This window comes from Oncorhynchus mykiss, chromosome 5, assembly GCF_057628025.1.
Source record: "Oncorhynchus mykiss isolate SJ-2025 chromosome 5, ASM5762802v1, whole genome shotgun sequence".
Lineage (NCBI taxonomy): Eukaryota > Metazoa > Chordata > Actinopteri > Salmoniformes > Salmonidae > Oncorhynchus > Oncorhynchus mykiss.
The window spans coordinates 23,998,697-24,018,374 of record NC_143026.1 but is presented as its reverse complement, the minus strand read 5'-3'; the positions used below and the strand labels follow the sequence as shown (position 1 = coordinate 24,018,374).

General features: G+C 43.1%; 1 protein-coding gene across 4 annotated transcripts in view; it reads right to left on the bottom strand.

The window, feature by feature from the left end:
- LOC110522832 (ceramide transfer protein) overlaps positions 1-19,678 on the bottom strand; it is a 62,337-nt gene that overhangs the window by 15,146 nt on the left and 27,513 nt on the right. For all 4 annotated transcript variants that reach the window (XM_036977086.2, XM_090234226.1, XM_090234227.1 and 1 more), the window contains 6 exons: positions 5,013-5,120; positions 3,269-3,404; positions 2,000-2,083; positions 1,519-1,769; positions 806-892; positions 583-675 (listed from right to left, as the gene is read on the bottom strand). In XM_036977086.2, the coding sequence (XP_036832981.2) occupies positions 583-675; positions 806-892; positions 1,519-1,769; positions 2,000-2,083; positions 3,269-3,404; positions 5,013-5,120 (759 nt within the window). The remainder of the gene's footprint in view (positions 1-582; positions 676-805; positions 893-1,518; positions 1,770-1,999; positions 2,084-3,268; positions 3,405-5,012; positions 5,121-19,678) is intronic.

The following is a 19,678-nucleotide window of genomic DNA, read 5'->3' as shown; positions in this document are numbered from 1 at the left end:
ACACAGACACACACACACACCGACAGACACACACACACAAACAAACACACAGACACACACCAACAGACAGACACACACACCGACAGACAGACAGACCGACAGACAGACAGACCGACAGACAGACAGACACACCGACAGACAGACAGACACACACACAGACAGACACACCGACAGACAGACAGACACACACACAGACAGACACACACACAGACAGAGACACACACAGACAGAGACACACACCGACACACAGACAGAGACACACACCGACACACCGACAGACAGAGACACACACACACCGACAGACACACACACACACACACACACAAACAAAGACAGACACACACACACACAAAAACAAACACAGACACACACACAAACAAACACACACACACACACATACAAACAAACACACACACACACAAACAAACACAGACAGACACACACACCGACCGACAGACACACATACGACAATTAGAGTAGAGAGAAAGAGAGGCAAAGAAAAAGGGGGAGAGGACGAATGAAAGGGAGAGAATGATGGTGATAGGTAAAGTAAGGTGCTCAGGACTAAAAGAGGTGAATAACCTTGTCGGCAAATCTGTGTGATCCCATGGTGGAGTAGACATCTCCTGGGGGAACTGGACTGGACCTCTGTATCCTCCACTTCTCAGTGTGAGACTAGACACACACACAGGGCCAGGATCAAACATATGTAATCAATGTAATACGAAGATGTATCATTATTATTATAGAATGAGATGTATTCTATACCAATTGAGGCCGAGGGGTTTTGCCCTTGTTCTGGTACCTGTTCCTCTATCTTGTCTTGTCTGTCAAGAGCTGCTTCAACTGCATCAAAAAACTCATCCTCATTGATCAGGCTGTTAGGCCCCTCCTGGAGAGAGTGAGAGAGGAGATAGAGACAGAGAGAGAGAGAGAGAGAGAGAGAGAGAGAGAGAGAGAGAGAGACAGAGAGAGAGAGACAGAGACAGAGACAGAGAGACAGAGAGAGAGAGAGAGAATAGAGAGAGACAGAGAGAGAGGATAGAGAGAGACAGAGAGAGACAGAGAGAGGATAGAGAGAGACAGAGAGAGGATAGAGAGAGACAGAGAGAGGATAGAGAGAGACAGAGAGAGGATAGAGAGAGACAGAGAGAGGATAGAGAGAGACAGAGAGAGGATAGAGAGAGACAGAGAGAGGATAGAGAGAGACAGAGAGAGGATAGAGAGAGACAGAGACCGAGAGACAGACAGAGAGAGACAGACAGAAAGAGACAGAGAGAGAGAGACAGAGAGAGAGAGACAGAGAGAGAGAGACAGAGATAGAGAGACAGAGAGAGACAGAGATAGAGAGACAGAGAGAGACAGAGACAGAGAGACAGAGAAAGAGAGAGGAGGAAAATAAGGATTAAGAGAAGAGAGCAACATGGAATTGATTACCAGAGGATGAGACAGATGTATTTTCACCTGCCTCAAAACAATCATAGAACTGACAAACCATACAGGAAACAGTCTTCTCACCTCGTAATCAGGGCCTCTGAAGTGAGACTTCTTCTTGAGCTCAGAGAGAGCAGACTTGTAGCCCTCCTCTATCCTCCTCCTCTTTTCCAGCTCCTTGTCCAGTCTCTTCTGCCAGCTGTCCTCTCTCTTCACCATCAGGTCCATGCAGTGGGACAGGGTGGCCAGGATCCCAGCTGTGGTGGCCTTGAACGTGATGGCTTCGCCCTTAAAATCTATCCCATTGATGTCCTTAGGGCTCAGAGACTGGAATACTGAGCAGGAGAGGAATATTTGTTAAAATGGATGTTTGAAACATTGATTTAAGACAGAATGAACCTGTTTAAAATGTTTATCCAGTCCCAAAGCCTTCTCTGTCCATTACATAAGAGAACAAGAACTACACTTGCTTTTTCAGACAGAATGCTAAAAAATAAAATGATCAAAGTTTGAACTAAGTGGAAATGTTGTAACTTTTCTTTAGAGGGTATTCTGCTTTACTTACGCTTCTCCTTGCTGCCGTTGTTGTTGTGGATGAACTCTCCATCTGACCGAGTGTTGGGGAAATCATCCTCATCATCATCCACAACTTGAGAGAGGAGGAGCAACAGCGAAAGAGAAGTCAGCCATGGTCATACAGTACACTAGTTCCTACAAAGTCCCTGCAGAGCCACTAACAGAGCCAGAGTAGGGTAGTGCCAAGAGTTGCTTGTGCATGCACCCAGCCATAGAGCATGGCAGGCAAACAGACTGAACTCTACTGTACTCAATGCCACAACAATGCCCTGGCCTCTTCTGCAGGAGCGAGGGATGGACGGAGGAAGCGAGAGAGATGAGAGGGGGGATAGAGGGAGGGACTTGATGGGTGACAAAGAAACTGTTTGATTTTCTGTGGTCATTGACAGCTGTCGCTTGGCACGGTGACAATGCACAAACTCTACCACGAGCAAATGTTCAGGCAGCCCAAAGATAGAGCGATGGATGGAAAGAGGGAGAGAGAGCAAGAGAAAGAGAGGGGAGAGAGAGATGGGGGGGGTTAGAGGATGGCAGAGAAAGTGGGAGGGAGAGAAGGGGAGCGAGAGAAGGGGAGCGAGAGAAGGAGAGAGCGGGGGGGTTAGAGGAAGGCAGAGAAAGTGGGAGGGAGAGAAGGGGAACGAGAGAACGAGAGAACGGGAGGGAGAGAGAGAGGGGGTAGAGGAAGGCAGAGAAAGTGGGAGGGAGAGAAGGGGAGCGAGAGAAGGAGAGAGCGGGAGGGAGAGAGAGAGGGGGTAGAGGAAGGCAGAGAAAGTGGGAGGGAGAGAAGGGGAGCGAGAGAAGGAGAGAGCGGGAGGGAGAGAGCGGGAGGGAGAGAGCGGGAGGGAGAGAGCGGGAGGGAGAGAGCGGGAGGGAGAGAGCGGGAGGGAGAGACCGGGGGAGAGAAACAGAGCGAGAGAGAAAAGAGACTGGAAAACCTGCATCTCAATAATGGGGCTGACAGAACACATTCCTCTAAAGATTCTGCAAATGTTTCCCCAAAGCCAAATATTTTCGTGATCCTCACATTTGGCATTTCTTATTTTTGTGGTATTCCATTGTTCTTTGAGTTAGGTAATATTTTGTGTCCAACAGTTTGTGGCAATAAGTAGGAACCCATTGGTTTTGGTCTCACAGATCAACTGCATGTGATTTTTCTTCCCACTTGACCTCCTAATACTAGACCTGGGTGGCTGTCTAGTTAGCACTGAAGACTTGATTGACAAATGCATCTGATTGATTGATCCATTGATGGTCTTACTTGTGTCTCTCTGCAGCTCGTCCTTGGAGACGGCATCGGCACAGCCGTCAAAGTATTTCTGCAACGTGTCGACCTGTCTGCACAGGATGTCTCTGAACGTCTCCATCTCTGCCAGCTTCTCCCTCAGGCTGTGGCCCTTCAGAACCAAACGGGAACGCATGGTCAGCAAACACCCTGGGCTCTATTTTAACGAACTTAACGCAATGGTAGGTCTGGGGCTGTGTCAGAAATATTTTTTAATTATGAGCGCAATAGCTGGCCGTAGCGTGAAAGGGACAGGTTTTGATGTATAGTTGTGACGAGGGCTTGGCCACTCACTGACCAATCGACACGTTTCATGGCTTAATACACGTTTCGTCTTAAGTTCTGTATTGACTAGTTATTGACTGTCTCTGCGATGTCATCAACTCCAATTCGGATGAGGGCACAGAATATTCTCTTCGTGGATTGATACAGTTGATTAAATAACATAGGCTAGTAATGAGTAATAGCAACAAACAGTCAAAAAGAATCCAGTGTTTGCTCAATATAGTGTTGTGTTGACACTAGACAACGTTGTAATTGGCGTCAATGAGTATAGGGCTTTACGCATCGCACTCCTCAGATAAAACATACATTGCTCCTGTAAATCGTATTGTATGTGAGGCACGTCCTAAACAAGCAAGATATAGCCTAGGCCTACCGTTGATATGGCATTATAGGACTGAATTATTTGAATATGTTTGGAGGAGTTTGGTAACTGAACAAGAGGCGCTCTTGGGAAATGGACACAGGTCGAATGGAGTAGCCTCTGCACTGCAGGTAGGCCTGTGTGAATTGTGAGTAATGGAAAAGCCTCAGGAGTAGACCATTTAGAAACCTTTCATGGACAGGCTCCTTGGCTAATGTACGGCCAGGATAAGACACCAGACTCATTGCGGTTGAACCAGATTTCATTTTAGTAGGGTAAGGGTAGCCTGTAAGGGCTTGTTTTTTAATCAAACAAAACAGAAAACAAGCAATAACTAAACATTTTCTAAATGTCACCAAATCACATCATCTCTCGTCCCCTGATAAGCATATAGCCTACATGGAGGGGTTTACACACATCCAAAATAATAACGGGAGCTGGCGAAAATAAAGTAGAATAGCCTACATAAATAAAAAGGGGATACTCCCAAGCTTGATATTCTAATAAAGTTTTGGTGATTAAGATTTATTTCAAGGCGGTCTTACGAGCCAAACTCTTCATAATAGTCTTGACTACTTGGCGAATGCATTGGGAGGAACAAATCAATAAATGACCAGCCTTCATTGAGGGGAGGCTTTATTTTTAATCAAATGAAACGAAATGGGGAAAACATAACGGTTTTATGTTTCTATATACACAAGGTTTACAGGCACAAAAAGCACATCTCTTTTTCCATGTGTATTTGGGCACGGTGCTTCACAGTTGGACAGACTGTGAAAATCCATGCCTCGTTACCGCAAAGACCAGCTTTTGGATCATCTTAAATATCCCCACCAGCGCTGCCTTAAATTGGCACTTTGGCACACATTTCTAAGGACACACCTCAGATATTGCCCCCACTCCCACTCCCACCTCAACGCAAGCGAGCTCATATACAGTAAGACAGGTAAATAACCAATCCTGGCACAACAGAAAAGCACCAGCTTTATCAGGTCAGAAAAACGAGCAGGCGTTTGATAATTGCACTGGCTTAATGTCAGCTGAAAGTAGTGTGTGTGTTAAGTCAAGACTCACCTTGAAGGAGGAGGTGGATGTGGTGGAGTAGCCGCTGGTAGCAGACGTGAGAGACACCATAGAGCCATGTCTTCTCAGACTGGACTCTGAACCATACCCAGACTCAGCCTAGACACATGGCGCGAGAGAAAGACATTAACAGATATGAAAGTATATATCGAAAACAGATGTTTCATTAACTTTACACAACAACACATCAGCAAAATATCAAGTCTATTAAGGGGTGACATACAATCACCACATCACATCAATATATCTACCACCAAATGTAACAGATCTCAACTTGCTATCACACAGTCAGTATATTCAGTTACTAAACCTCAACTAGAAAACCTACTGATCAACAAGCACCTTCACCTCTACTAGTCACACTAGGACAGAGTATGAGATTAATGCAAATACTCTCCATCCCTACTTATTTTCTCTCTGTCACAGAGTTATTTCTATGACCCTGAAAGTGCAGTAACCGTAGAAATAGAATGAAAGGGAAGAGTGTCTCCTTTCAAGTCAATGATGGCATAATGCATGGACTTGCAGTCATTTTGAGTGTACCCAGGCCAGGAAGTAAAAGCAGGAAGTGTAGCCTTCAACCTGTGCTGTGATTTGTTGATTCAACTCAACTAACATTACACAAATACATTGCATAGGCTTTTATCACAACCATAATTGTCACATCCGGTCAGTGATCTGGCATCTGGCAAAATAGAGTCGCAGCCGCTATTTTTTACAACTTCTCTGGCAAGACATTTAACTTGTTTAGTATAGTCTGTTTGTAACACTACTCATTACTTGTAGCTGTATAGTCTAACTCTACTCACTACTTGTAGCTGTATAGTCTGTTTGAAACTCTACTCACTACTTGTAGCTGTATAGTCTGTAACTCTACTAACTACTTGTACCTGTATAGTCTGTTTGAAACTCTACTCACTACTTGTAGCTGTATAGTCTGTTTGAAACTCTACTCACTACTTGTAGCTGTATAGTCTGTAACTCTACTCACTACTTGTAGCTGTATAGTCTGTAACTCTACTAACTACTTGTAGCTGTATAGTCTGTAACTCTACTAACTACTTGTAGCTGTATAGTCTAACTCTACTCACTACTTGTAGCTGTATAGTCTGTAACTCTACTAACTACTTGTAGCTGTATAGTCTGTTTGAAACTCTACTCACTACTTGTAGCTGTATAGTCTGTAACTCTACTCACTACTTGAAGCTGTATAGTCTGTTTGTAACTCTACTCACTACTTGTAGCTGTATAGTCTAACTCTACTCACTACTTGTAGCTGTATAGTCTAACTCTACTCACTACTTGTAGCTTTATAGTCTGTAACTCTACTCACTACTTGTAGCTTTATAGTCTGTAACTCTACTCACTACTTGTAGCGTTATAGTCTGTTTGTAACTCTACTCACTACTTGTATCTCTATAGTCTGTTTGTAACTCTACTCACTACTTGTAACTGTATAGTCTGTTTGTAACTCTACTCACTACTTGTATCTCTATAGTCTGTTTGTAACTCTACTCACTACTTGTAACTGTATAGTCTGTTTGCACCTCTACTCACTACTTGTAGCGTTATAGTCTGTTTGTAACTCTACTCACTACTTGAAGCTGTATAGTCTGTTTGCACCTCTACTCACTACTTGTAGCGTTATAGTCTGTTTGTAACTCTACTCACTACTTGTAGCTGTATAGTCTGTAACTCTACTCACTACTTGTAGCTGTATAGTCTGTTTGTAACTCTACTAACTACTTGTAGCTGTATAGTCTGTAACTCTACTAACTACTTGTAGCTGTATAGTCTGTAACTCTACTCACTACTTGTAGCTGTATAGTCTGTAACTTTACTAACTACTTGTAGCTGTATAGTCGGTTTGAAACTCTACTCACTACTTGAAGCTGTATAGTCTAACTCTACTCACTACTTGAAGCTGTATAGTCTGTTTGCACCTCTACTCACTACTTGTAGCGTTATAGTCTGTTTGTAACTCTACTCACTACTTGTAGCTCTATAGTCTGTTTGTAACTCTACTCACTACTTGTAGCTGTATAGTCTAACTCTACTCACTACTTGTAGCTGTATAGTCTGTTTGTAACTCTACTCACTACTTGTAGCTGTATAGTCTGTTTGTAACTCTACTCACTACTTGTAGCTGTATAGTCTAACTCTACTCACTACTTGTAGCTGTATAGTCTAACTCTACTCACTACTTGTAGCTTTATAGTCTGTAACTCTACTCACTACTTGTAGCTTTATAGTCTGTAACTCTACTCACTACTTGTAGCTTTATAGTCTGTAACTCTACTCACTACTTGTAGCGTTATAGTCTGTTTGTAACTCTACTCACTACTTGTATCTCTATAGTCTGTTTGTAACTCTACTCACTACTTGTAACTGTATAGTCTGTTTGTAACTCTACTCACTACTTGTATCTCTATAGTCTGTTTGTAACTCTACTCACTACTTGTAACTGTATAGTCTGTTTGCACCTCTACTCACTACTTGTAGCGTTATAGTCTGTTTGTAACTCTACTCACTACTTGAAGCTGTATAGTCTGTTTGCACCTCTACTCACTACTTGTAGCGTTATAGTCTGTTTGTAACTCTACTCACTACTTGTAGCTGTATAGTCTGTAACTCTACTCACTACTTGTAGCTGTATAGTCTGTTTGTAACTCTACTAACTACTTGTAGCTGTATAGTCTGTAACTCTACTAACTACTTGTAGCTGTATAGTCTGTAACTCTACTCACTACTTGTAGCTGTATAGTCTGTAACTTTACTAACTACTTGTAGCTGTATAGTCGGTTTGAAACTCTACTCACTACTTGAAGCTGTATAGTCTAACTCTACTCACTACTTGAAGCTGTATAGTCTGTTTGCACCTCTACTCACTACTTGTAGCGTTATAGTCTGTTTGTAACTCTACTCACTACTTGTAGCTCTATAGTCTGTTTGTAACTCTACTCACTACTTGTAGCTGTATAGTCTAACTCTACTCACTACTTGTAGCTGTATAGTCTGTTTGTAACTCTACTCACTACTTGTAGCTGTATAGTCTGTTTGTAACTCTACTCACTACTTGTAGCTGTATAGTCTAACTCTACTCACTACTTGTAGCTGTATAGTCTAACTCTACTCACTACTTGTAGCTGTATAGTCTAACTCTACTCACTACTTGTAGCGTTATAGTCTGTTTGTAACTCTACTCACTACTTGTAGCGTTATAGTCGGTTTGTAACTCTACTCACTACTTGTAGCTCTATAGTCTGTTTGTAACTCTACTCACTACTTGTAGCTGTATAGTCTAACTCTACTCACTACTTGTAGCTGTATAGTCTGTTTGAAACTCTACTCACTACTTGTAGCGTTATAGTCTGTTTGTAACTCTACTCACTACTTGTAGCTGTATAGTCTAACTCTACTCACTACTTGTAGCTGTATAGTCTGTTTGTAACACTACTCACTACTTGAAGCTGTATAGTCAGTTTATAACTCTACTGACTACTTGTAGCTGTATAGTCTGTTTGTAACTCTACTCACTACTTGAAGCTGTATAGTCTGTTTAACTCTACTCACTACTTGTATCTGTATAGTCTGTAACGCGACTCACTACTTGAAGCTGTATAGTCTGTTTGTAACTCTACTCACTACTTGTATCTGTATAGTCTGTAACTCTACTCACTACTTGTAGCTTTATAGTCTGTTTGAAACTCTACTCACTACTTGAAGCTGTATAGTCTGTTTAACTCTACTCACTACTTGTATCTGTATAGTCTGTAACGCGACTCACTACTTGAAGCTGTATAGTCTGTTTGTAACTCTACTCACTACTTGTATCTGTATAGTCTGTAACTCTACTCACTACTTGTAGCTTTATAGTCTAGTCTGTTTGTTTGTTTTGTTGGTCTTGGCTAGCTTAATGATCCGGTTGGTTGCTAGCTAGCAGTCAATCAAGTGACTGCTAGCACAGTCATGAAAAGTGGCATGAGGGAAGCACTACAATATGATGTTTTTCTAAGTAGTGAGAACACCAGGGAGCAAGCAATGCTGAAAAGTAATCTTTAGACAGTTATTTTCTTAAATATAGCTTTGTAATTGACAAAAACAAGCCGAGAAGAAAATAGTTTTTGAAAAGGGTCACGTTTTTGCTGTGAGCCAAATGTGGTAACCTAGTAACACACAATGTCAGAATGCGGTCTAGGTGCTGTGGTCCCCCTATCTTATCACAACTGAGCAAGTTTTCCATCATGGTTCCCAATCTTGAGCCCAACCTCACCAACTTTGGGTCAGGCTGAGCTTTGTTGGGGAAGGAGAGTACGTGGCTGAAAACCTACTGCTCCAAACTCAGTGGATCACTGCTGTAGATGTCTACTCCTACATAGCCCTTCCAAATCACCAAAAATAGGAAATATGCTTTTTCTCACCAAACCCCCTACGCCAGTTTCTTGAATGCCACAACTTAAATGCACATGAGCAAATATGGAGTGACTGGGAAGTGAAGTCCCGATTCAACTTGTATGAAAAGACTATAATGGTCAGGTTCTGGAAAGGAAGAGTTTCTGACCATGACATAGAGCTGCATCTGTAACATTGCCGTACTCTCCTTCAGCCTGCCATGAAAACAAAAAAGCAATTAGATATGAAGCAAAACAACTCATCTTACTCTGTATCTCATAAACAGAGAGTAATTCATTTTAAGTCAGGGACTATACCAGGCAGCTATTGCTAGTGTACCCATGAGTTTACCAGTCAAATTTCCAGAGTTAGCACTTCCAAGCACATTCTATTCTTTCCATTTCTATGGCAGCAATGTAGTGTGACCATGGCAACAGGGATCATGACAACCACAGAGCGCTGTCACAGGATGACTTCCTGTAAAAAAGTGAGGATGGATGGAAGCCCTCTGGCCTCTCCCTTTACAGCTCTCTGACTTACATTACCCATAAACTTAAAATAGAGGGGAAGGGGGAAGAGAGAAAAGGAAGGAGGAAAAGGGAGAGAGATTGGGAGGGAGAGACTGGTGGGAAAAGAGGGAAGCTCTCTCTGGAGATTACATTATTTGACATGGTGATTCACCCTGTGTGAAATAGCACTCAGAAAATATGACAGATACTCTGTGGGGCCTAGTATTACAGGAGTTAAGGGTTAATGTGGAAGAGAGCATGTAGCATAGTTAGGTATTTTCAATTAAGATGAAAACATGTGCTTCTATTCCTCACAACCAGAGGGCAGCCTATTCACATGGCTGCTGCCTGGCCCTGCATCCACCAGCCAGAGGTTACTATCTTTCAATGGCCGGGAGTAACCCTTTCCCTGCCTCCACCGGGGCTTTCATCACTACTGTCGCCCTCAGCCAATCTGCTGCTCTCATTCTGACAATGATTGTTCAATACGGCCACTATCCACCAATCACAGAGCTGCTATTGAATATAAAGCAGTTTCTTATCTGGTTGGTTGATAAAATACAAAAATCAACCCACAGGATCAAAGCAGTGGTGTGTTTGTTATCATTCTACACAGACAAACAGGGAGAGGGGAGAAATGGAGGATAGAATGGAGCTGGATTAGATAGCGGCCATTATACGGGTTCATGATCAATTCTGCAATTTTGTGTTTTATTGTGCAACATCCGCACTGAGCTAAAGCTGCCGCTTTCAAGGAGCGGAACACTAATCCGGATGCTTATAAGAAATCCGGCTATGCCCTCAGACTAACCATCAAACAGGCAAATCATCAACACAGGACTAAAGCTCAAATCCTACTACAATGTCCAATGTGGCAGGGCTTGCAAACTATCGTGGATTACAAAGGGAAAGCCAGCCGCGAGCTTCCCAGTGACACGAGCCTACCAGACCAAGCTAAATGCCTTCTATGCTCGCTTCGAGGCAAGCAAAACTGAACCACGCTCTAATCTGGAAATGTATGGCTTGTTAGCAAATGTCATTGCCATTGAGCTAGTTATCGTAGTAGCAGTAAACAGCAGCACGTGATATGAGCGATGGAGAGAGATGTGAAGAGAAGTGAAAGGGAGCAGATTTACAGCCTTGCTCTATCCAATCGTAGCAGTAGGATCAAGTTACAACCTGCCCATTTCTTGACAGATAGCTGAACTAGTCAATTGAGTTGTTACAAATTTCATCCTAGAAGCTGAGTTGTTTAGAGATGAGTCCTGACAGCTAAAAAAACTAAACAGCAGTGCCTATATGATGTCCTTCCATACGGGTGTGACATGCTGGAGTGATGCTTCTATGCAAACGTTGTTGATCAGTAGACTTATATAAGTCCCAAATGGAAGGTCAACAGATTATGGTGCTATAGATGACAAACTCCACTGATCAGCCAAAACAATACCTCAATGCATGCACACTCCTATTGAATATGCATTCACCTTGTGAGTAGGCCTATGCCATCAAAAATGTATCCAGTTTATCAAGAGATTTACCATTCAAATAAAATCATTACCATTATGTTGTTATTTAGTCAAATGTATTGTTTGATTTTAAAATGGATGCATACACGGCTGTCTCTGGGAAATGTTGTAATCAAAATGTTCAAATTTAATGATATTGAATATCGGCTAAAATATCAGCCCCCCCATGCTCACAGGTCCACTATTTGTTCTGCTGTGTTCAGAGTGCCTTTTTTTCACCTTCACACCACCTGCAACCTCACACACCATGACCACTGCATAAGCAAACCCCTCCCTAGGAGATTGGCTCAGAAAGTCACTGAGGAATCCCTGCTCTGTCTGGAATTAGGTCCTCCCACTCCTACACTCCTCCTGCCTCATATCTTATCTTGCCTCTCCTCCTCTCTATCCTGCTCTCTATTCTCTATGCTGATCTATCCACAACGCTCTCCCTCCTCCTCTCTCATGCCCTTCTCTCTCCCTCTCTTTCAAATCTGTGACCTACTTGATAAGGACTTCTTACTTTCATTTGATCTATTCATTCTCTCTCCTTCTCTCTGATGAGTAATAGGACATAATTCCAGAAGGATCAGGGCATCTGTGGAAAAGATTAGAAGCTGGATCAGCGATGCAGAGTCCTGTACAACACATTACTCTGTGTGTGTGTGTGTGTGTGTGTGTGTGTGTGAACTCGAAATGACAATGACAAGGTTCCAGTTTAACAAAGTTTACTAAAACGTATTAGCACACTACATGGTTGCCATTGCACTCAGGCCAGGTCCATCAACAGCGAGACCCCTACGCAGGCGCACTAATAACAGAGTGATAGCCCCGTAACAACAGAAATATAGGGATACTTAAAACATGAACTTAACAATCTCCCACTTTTCTTTAAAGACCAATAAAACATCAACAACATAATTAACTTTCCATTACTGAGAGCCTTTAGGAGCACAAGAGCGGATGCTCCTTTTTTAGTCAGACAGTCAGCAAGCTGTTCCTTTGTGGTCGACCACAGAATCCGCTGGATTCTCTGTGCTTGAATAAGTTCCTTGATGCTGCTAATCTCAAGACGAAGTCTTTTCTCTGTGACAGACTTGGTTGACTTCACAGCATCAACTAAGGAGTAGTTGTCAGTGACACAAACTACAGGTAGAATGTGCTGTTTAGTCTCACCAGTGGTGAGCTCTGAGAACAGAGTTGCAAGAAAGATCGCATTGTCAATTCCACCCGCAAGAGTAAGTGTTTCTCCAGCCAGTGTGCTTCGGACAACCCTTCTGATCCTTTTTGACTGCCAACGGATGGGTGAGAATCTTCCTCCTTCACCCATTAACCCGATTAGATGTCCACCTTGTGTGCCTCAATCTGTAAGGTTCCCTAGCAAAGCATCACTGAAGACAACTAGTTTCAGAGAGTCATCTTTTCCAACATGCTGAAACTTTAGAGTCACTTGTTGTGATTTCAGTTTACCAACAAATTTGTTTGCCTCATGAATGGTTTGTACATCGGCATGTTCTGTTGGATGCCAAGTTGAAGCCATCAAACATTACATCAGGTCTACTCTGTCTAGCAACCCATAGAATTTGACCCATCTTTGACCTCAATTCATCAGCTTCAACTCCACAGAGAGGGGAATTCCTTTGTATGGCTCTTGAATTATGCATGTGGATAGGTTGAAGATTATTGATATAGTTCTCCTGTTAAATCAGTATTTTTCCATCAACTGTAATCATTCTTGTTATGTTGGCATAGAGTTTATCGTGCTCCTCATGGCTGACCTGGAAAACAGCTTTGAGGTGTGAAATCACAGTTGTAGCAAAGGCCTGTGAGCCACCCCAGATGAAGTCATCAACATGACAGGCAAGTACTCCAGTCACATTGCAGTCTTGATCAAGCCAATAGAAGACCTGTACTCAGCATTGCTGCCTTTACTTTTTTTGTACCAGTATAGCAATGCATCTGCCAGGCCATACACACACTTTAGTTTCCACAGTGTTCCTTCGCTCTTACCTTCAGGCGTATGTCAGATGTGAATGAAGGGACATCTCTGTTCCCTGCAAAAATGCAGATTTGATATTTATGGAATGAAGTTTCCATTTTTTTCTGGCAGATCACTGTCAGCAGCAATCTGAGTGACTCTGAGGCGCATGTCGGTGAGTCTTTTGGGAGTTCTTTAGCAGCCAGCTCCTCAAAACCTCTAGCCACAAGACGTGCTTTTGGCACTATTCCAGTTAAGGATTCTTTAAGGGTACACACCCACCTTGTTGAGACACATTTTTGTCCAATGTCTTTGACTTCCTCAAACACTCAATTTTTCCTCCAATTACTGAGCTCATCTAGCTTAGCTGAGTCCAATGACACGTCCTTTGTTTCAAGTATATCATTTTGAATGTCATTCTGTTTTTCTTGATTTTCCATTGGTTCAATTCTGAGATTATCTACAAGTGACAGGTCAGCTGGCCCTGTTGTACTAGAAAGTGTAGCTGGTTCAGAGTACTGCAAGTTGTACCAGTTCTGGTGTTTTCCTTTGGCTTTTCCTGCTCGACTGTTGCTGTATGTGGAATACCACTTTCTCTGTCCATGTATTTAACAGTTTGTCCAGTTTTCAGATTGTTGTTCCAACGTTGTCTATGAAAAGCCAACTGACATTAACTCCTGAGGTGCTGACTGTGATTATTATTATTTGACACTGCTGGTCATCTATGAACATTTGAACATCTTGGCCATGTTCTGTTATAATCTCCACCCGGCACAGCCAGAAGAGGACTGGCCACCCCTCATAGCCTGGTTCCTCTCTAGGTTTTTTCCTAGGTTTTGGCCTTTCTAGGGAGTTTTTCCTAGCCACTGTGCTTCTACACCTGCATTGCTTGCTGTTTTGGGTTTTAGGCTGGGTTTCTGTACAGCACTTTGAGATATCAGCTGATGTACGAAGGGCTTTATAAATACATTTGATTTGATTGATTAACATGTGGCTCTTATTGAATGTTTTCCTCATTTGTTTTTCCTGTGTTTCAGTGTCCATATCATTGGATGCGACACCTGGTAGGTTTGTGTCTGTTAATTTGTCTTTTTTGTCATTTTAATTAAGAGGTTGATTCTTAGCAACAGCCCCTCCATCTTGTTGATCATTTACTTTCCGCAATCTTGAGTGATGCACCCTGACAATGGTGCCTCCGTACCTCACAAATATCACCACACCATCTTGGCCAATGACTTCTCCCGGTCCTTTCCACTCTTGAGAGTCAACTCGTTTGTACTATACTTTGTTACCAGTCTCGTACTTCTCATCGGTGGGTGGGTCAAAGCTGTTTACGTAGAGCCCTGCGAATTCTCTGAACACTCTGCTTCAGTGAAGGTTTTCTCGCTGCATGTAGTGCTGATTGGTGCTGTCCCACCCATTCAATCACACGGGTCCATTCTAGTTGATATGAGCTGTAGCCATGAACATTGTGCATTGAGTATTTTGCCATCAAAGCCCAATCTAGGGCTGTTTTCCAGTCACATCTATTGTCTTGCTTCACTTTCAGCATAATCTTTGAGTGTTTGATTATGTCTCTCCAGAAGTCCATTCCTCCATGGACTGTATGCAGAAGTTGTCTTTACTTCCATGTTGAATTTCTCTGCCATTTCTCTTTTTTCATTATTATTGAATTCTCCTCCATTGTCACTACAAATTCTGGGGCGGGCCATGCACACTTATCCAGGAATGTATGAAGTGCTTGATGATTTCACTGGGTTTCTTTGTATTCACAATGCTTCCAGCACTAAAGTGTGTGAAGTGGTTGACTATGTGACGGTACCACACACTTGGTCCTAGCTCATGTAGATCTACAGCCAATGTTTCATTGTACTTGGAAGCCAGTGGCAAACCAACAGCTGGTCTGGGATTAAGTTTGCTGTATTTCTGACATGTCTCACAACTGTTAACTGTCTGCTGTAGAATGGAAATACTCTCATCATCATTATTGAGTCATTTCTGAAGTCTGTCAACTGTAGCATGTCCAAACTGTTTTTCCTTTGTGTTCATGTTCTCTGTGACTGTCAGAATCTCCATGTGCTCTGTGTGCATCAGAATTATTACATGGACTCTGTGTGATGTCTGTCTAAAATGTTCATACAATAGTGGCCTGAGGTAGTAAGTTCAAGGGTCACTGGTTGTTTAAATATCATTTTTTTTATGTCTAATACAGCCCCTGCCTTCTTGAGGGAAGCTTTGCTTAATTGTAAGGGGATATCTGTAGGGACCACTTTCAATGTAACACTTAGTCTGTAACACTTAGTCTGACACATTTTTGCTGGTATCTTGACTCTCTTGGTAGAATGGACAATTCTCCCATCTCCAAATTTGAAAGCTCAGTTGCTTGGTGTGTCAATCATATTTTGTACTTCTTTCATATTTAGTTCACTGACATTGCTATCAAGCCATTTTGCACCACACACTGTGCGTGTACATGCAGTATCAATCACAGCAGATCCTAAACCAGATCCTCCATACATTTTATCAGCCTATTGAATGCGCGACCCGGGCCGGCAAAATCCTGGATCATTGTTACTCTAACTTTGCTACATATACAAAGCCCTCCCTCGCCATCTGACCATGACTCCATTTTGCTGCTCCCAGCCTATAGACAAAAACAAAAAAAAGAAACAGCCGTGCTCAGGTCTGTTCAACGCTGTTCAATTCGACCAATCGGATTCCACGCTTCAAGATTGCTTTGATCACGTGGACTGGGATATGTTCCGTATAGCGTCGAACAACAACATTGATGTAAACGCTGATTCGGTGAGTGAGTTTATTAGCAAGTGCATCGGTGATGTTGTACCCACGTCGAATATTACAATTTTCCACAACCAGATCCGTGGATTGATGGCAGCATTTGCGCAAAACTGAAAGCGCGAACCACTGCTTTTAATCAGGGCAAGGAGACCGGAAACATGACCGAATACAAACAGTGTAGTTATTCCCTCCGCAAACCAATCAAACAAGCTAAGCGTCAGTATAGAGACAAATTAGAGTCGCAATTCAACGGCTCAGACACGAGAGGTATGTGGCAGGGTCAACAGTCAATTACGGGGTACAAAAAGAAAACCAGCTCTGTCACAGACCCTGATGTCTTGCTCCCAAACAAACTAAACAACTTTGCTCACTTTGAGGACAATACAGTGCCACTGACACGGCCCGCTACCAAAACCTGCGGGCTCTCCTTCAACGGAGCCAACATGAGTAAAACATTTAAACGCGTTAACCCTCGCAAGGCTGCCGGCCTAGACGGCATCCCTAGCCGTGTCCTCAGAGCATGAGCAGACCAGCTGGCTGGTGGGTTCACGGACATATTCAATCAATCACTATCCCAGTATGCTGTTCCCACATGCTTCAAGATGGCCACCATTGTTCCTGTTCCCAAGAAAGCTAAGGTAACTGAGCTAAATGACTATTGTATTGTAGCACTTCTGTCATCATGAAGTGCTTTGAGAGACTAGTCAAGGATCATATCACCTCCACCCTACCTGACACCAAAGACCCACTCCAATTTGCTTACCGCCCCAATAGGTCCACAGACGACGCAATCACACTGCCCTAACCCATCTGGACAAGAGGAATACCTATGTAAGAATGCTGTTCATCGACTACAGCTCAGCATTTAACACCATAGTACCCTCCAAACTCGTCATTAAGCTCGAAACCCTGAATCTCGACCCCACCCTGTACAACTGGGTCCTGGACTTTCTGATGGGCCGCCCCCAGGTGGTGAGGGTAAGAAACAATATCTCCACCCCGCTGATCCTTAACACTGGAGCCCCACAAGGGTGCGTTCTGAGCCCCCTACTGAATTTCCTGTTCACCCATGACTGCGTGGCCATGCACGCCTCCAACTCAATCATCAAGTTTGCAGACGACACTACAGTGCTAGGCTTGATTACCAACAACGACGAGACGGCCTACAGGGAGGAGGTGAGGGCCCTCGGAGTGTGGTGTCAGGAAAATAACCTCACACTCAACGTCAACAAAATAAAAGGAGATGATCGTCGACTTCAGGAAACAACAGGGAGCACCCGCCATCCACATCGACGGGACAGTAGTGGAGAAGTTGGAACGTTTTAAGTTCCTCGGCGTACACATCATGGACAAACTGAAATGGTCCACCCACACAGACAGCATGGTGAAGAAGGTGCAACAGCGCCTCTTCAACCTCAGGAGGCTGAAGAAATTTGGCTTGTCACCAAAAACACTCAAACTTTTACAGATGCACAATTGAGAGCATCCTGTCGGGCTGTATCACCGCCTGGTATGGCAACTGCTCCGCCCACAACCGTAAGGCTCTCCAGAGGGTAGTGAGGTCTGCACAACACATCACCGGGGGCAAACTACCTGCCCTCCAGGACACCTACACCACCCGATGTCACAAGAAGGCCAAAAACATCATCAAGGACAACAACCACCCGAGCCACTGCCTGTTCACCCCGCTATCATCCAGAAGGCAAGGTCAGTACAGGTGCATCAAAGCCGGGACCGAGAGACTGATAAACAGCTTCTATCTCAAGGCCATCAGACTGTTAAACAGCCATCACTAACATTGAGTGGGTGCTGCCAACATACCGACTCAAATCTCTAGCCACTTTAATAATAAAAAATTGGATGTAATAAATGTATCACTAGTCACTTTAAACAATAACACTTTATATAATGTTTATATACCCTACATTACTCATCTTATATGTATATACTGTACTCTATACCATCTACTGCGTCTTGCCTATGCCGTTTGGCCATTGCTCATCCATATATTTATATGTACATATTCTTATTCTTTTTGTTGTTGTTGTGAAATTGTTAGATATTACTTCATGGTCAGAACTAGAAGCACAAACATTTCGCTACACTCGCATTAACATCTGCTAACCATGTGTATGTGACCAATAACATTTTATTTGATTTAAGGATTCTATCAACTATCAAGATCCCAGTATCAGAAGCAGATTCATTTGAAAACAGTGTAATGTTAAACTGCTCTCTCGCTGTGTTTACATTTTCCTCTGTTAGTTTAACTTGTTCATTTTTATGAGGACAGTCTTTAACCCAACGGTAAGTGCTTTGACGAATAGCACATTTTGATCTCCTTCCATATTTGTCCAGTGGATTTGTCCCGGGAAATGGCGCCCTCTTCTGGTTGTCTTGAGTATGGGACTTGTTGGCGCCTTTTCTCTGCTGCTCAGTGTAATATGCTGCGTCACACACTTGCATTCCATCTGTTATTGGCGCGACAGATGTGTTTTCACCCCAGAATTTTTTTTGTGCCCACTTCATTGATGCAAAAGTCAGCACAGTACAAGCAGTCAAAGCCAACTGTTTCTCCCTACCATCCAGACAGGTAGCATCTAGCAACTTGAAAGCTAACACTGCATCCGGGAGAACCATGTCGTACTTGTGCATCCTAGTGTACCTCTGTTCAAAATCAATGATGTAGTCCATCATTGCAACTGAAATGTCTCTAGTAACACTGTCAAAGTTTGAATATGCCTCGTAGGCACGGTCTTTCTCTTCTGTTAGAAACACAGAATCCAGTGCTCTGATCTAAGTTCCCATACCATCATCCTTGTTCAAATCCTCCAGGGGTATTTCCAGTGCTGTATCTCTTGCTCTTCCCTCGAGTGATAATACCACCACAAGTGCATGCTTTATCTCATCCAGATTAGTAACCCGTGTCTCGAGTGATAATACCACCACAAGTGCATGCTTTATCTCATCCAGATTAGTAACCCGTGTCTCGAGTGATAATACCACCACAAGTGCATGCTTTATCTCATCCAGATTAGTAACCCGTGTCCAGATTCCAAGTTATTTTCCCAACTTTCATACGAACCGAGGTGGCACATTGTAGTTATTAGCCATCCTCTGCTATCAATGTTAACTCGAAGTGACACAATGACCAGGTTCCAGTTTAACAACATTTTTAACACACTACATGGCTGCCATTGCACTCAGGCCAGGTCCATCAACAACGAGACCCCTGTGCAGGCGCACTAATAACAGAGTGATAGCCCCGTAACAGAAATATAGGGATACTTAAAACATGAACTTAACAGTGAGAACCCCTCCCTGGAAGCTTTGTCCTTCATTCTGAGTGTAAAAGAGGTGTCACTCACTCCCCCTTATTTGACCTGTTTTTAAATGGTGAGAACAGCAAATGACAACTCCGGATAAAAGGACACACACACACACTATATTAAGGGTACTGTGCTATAGGGAAAT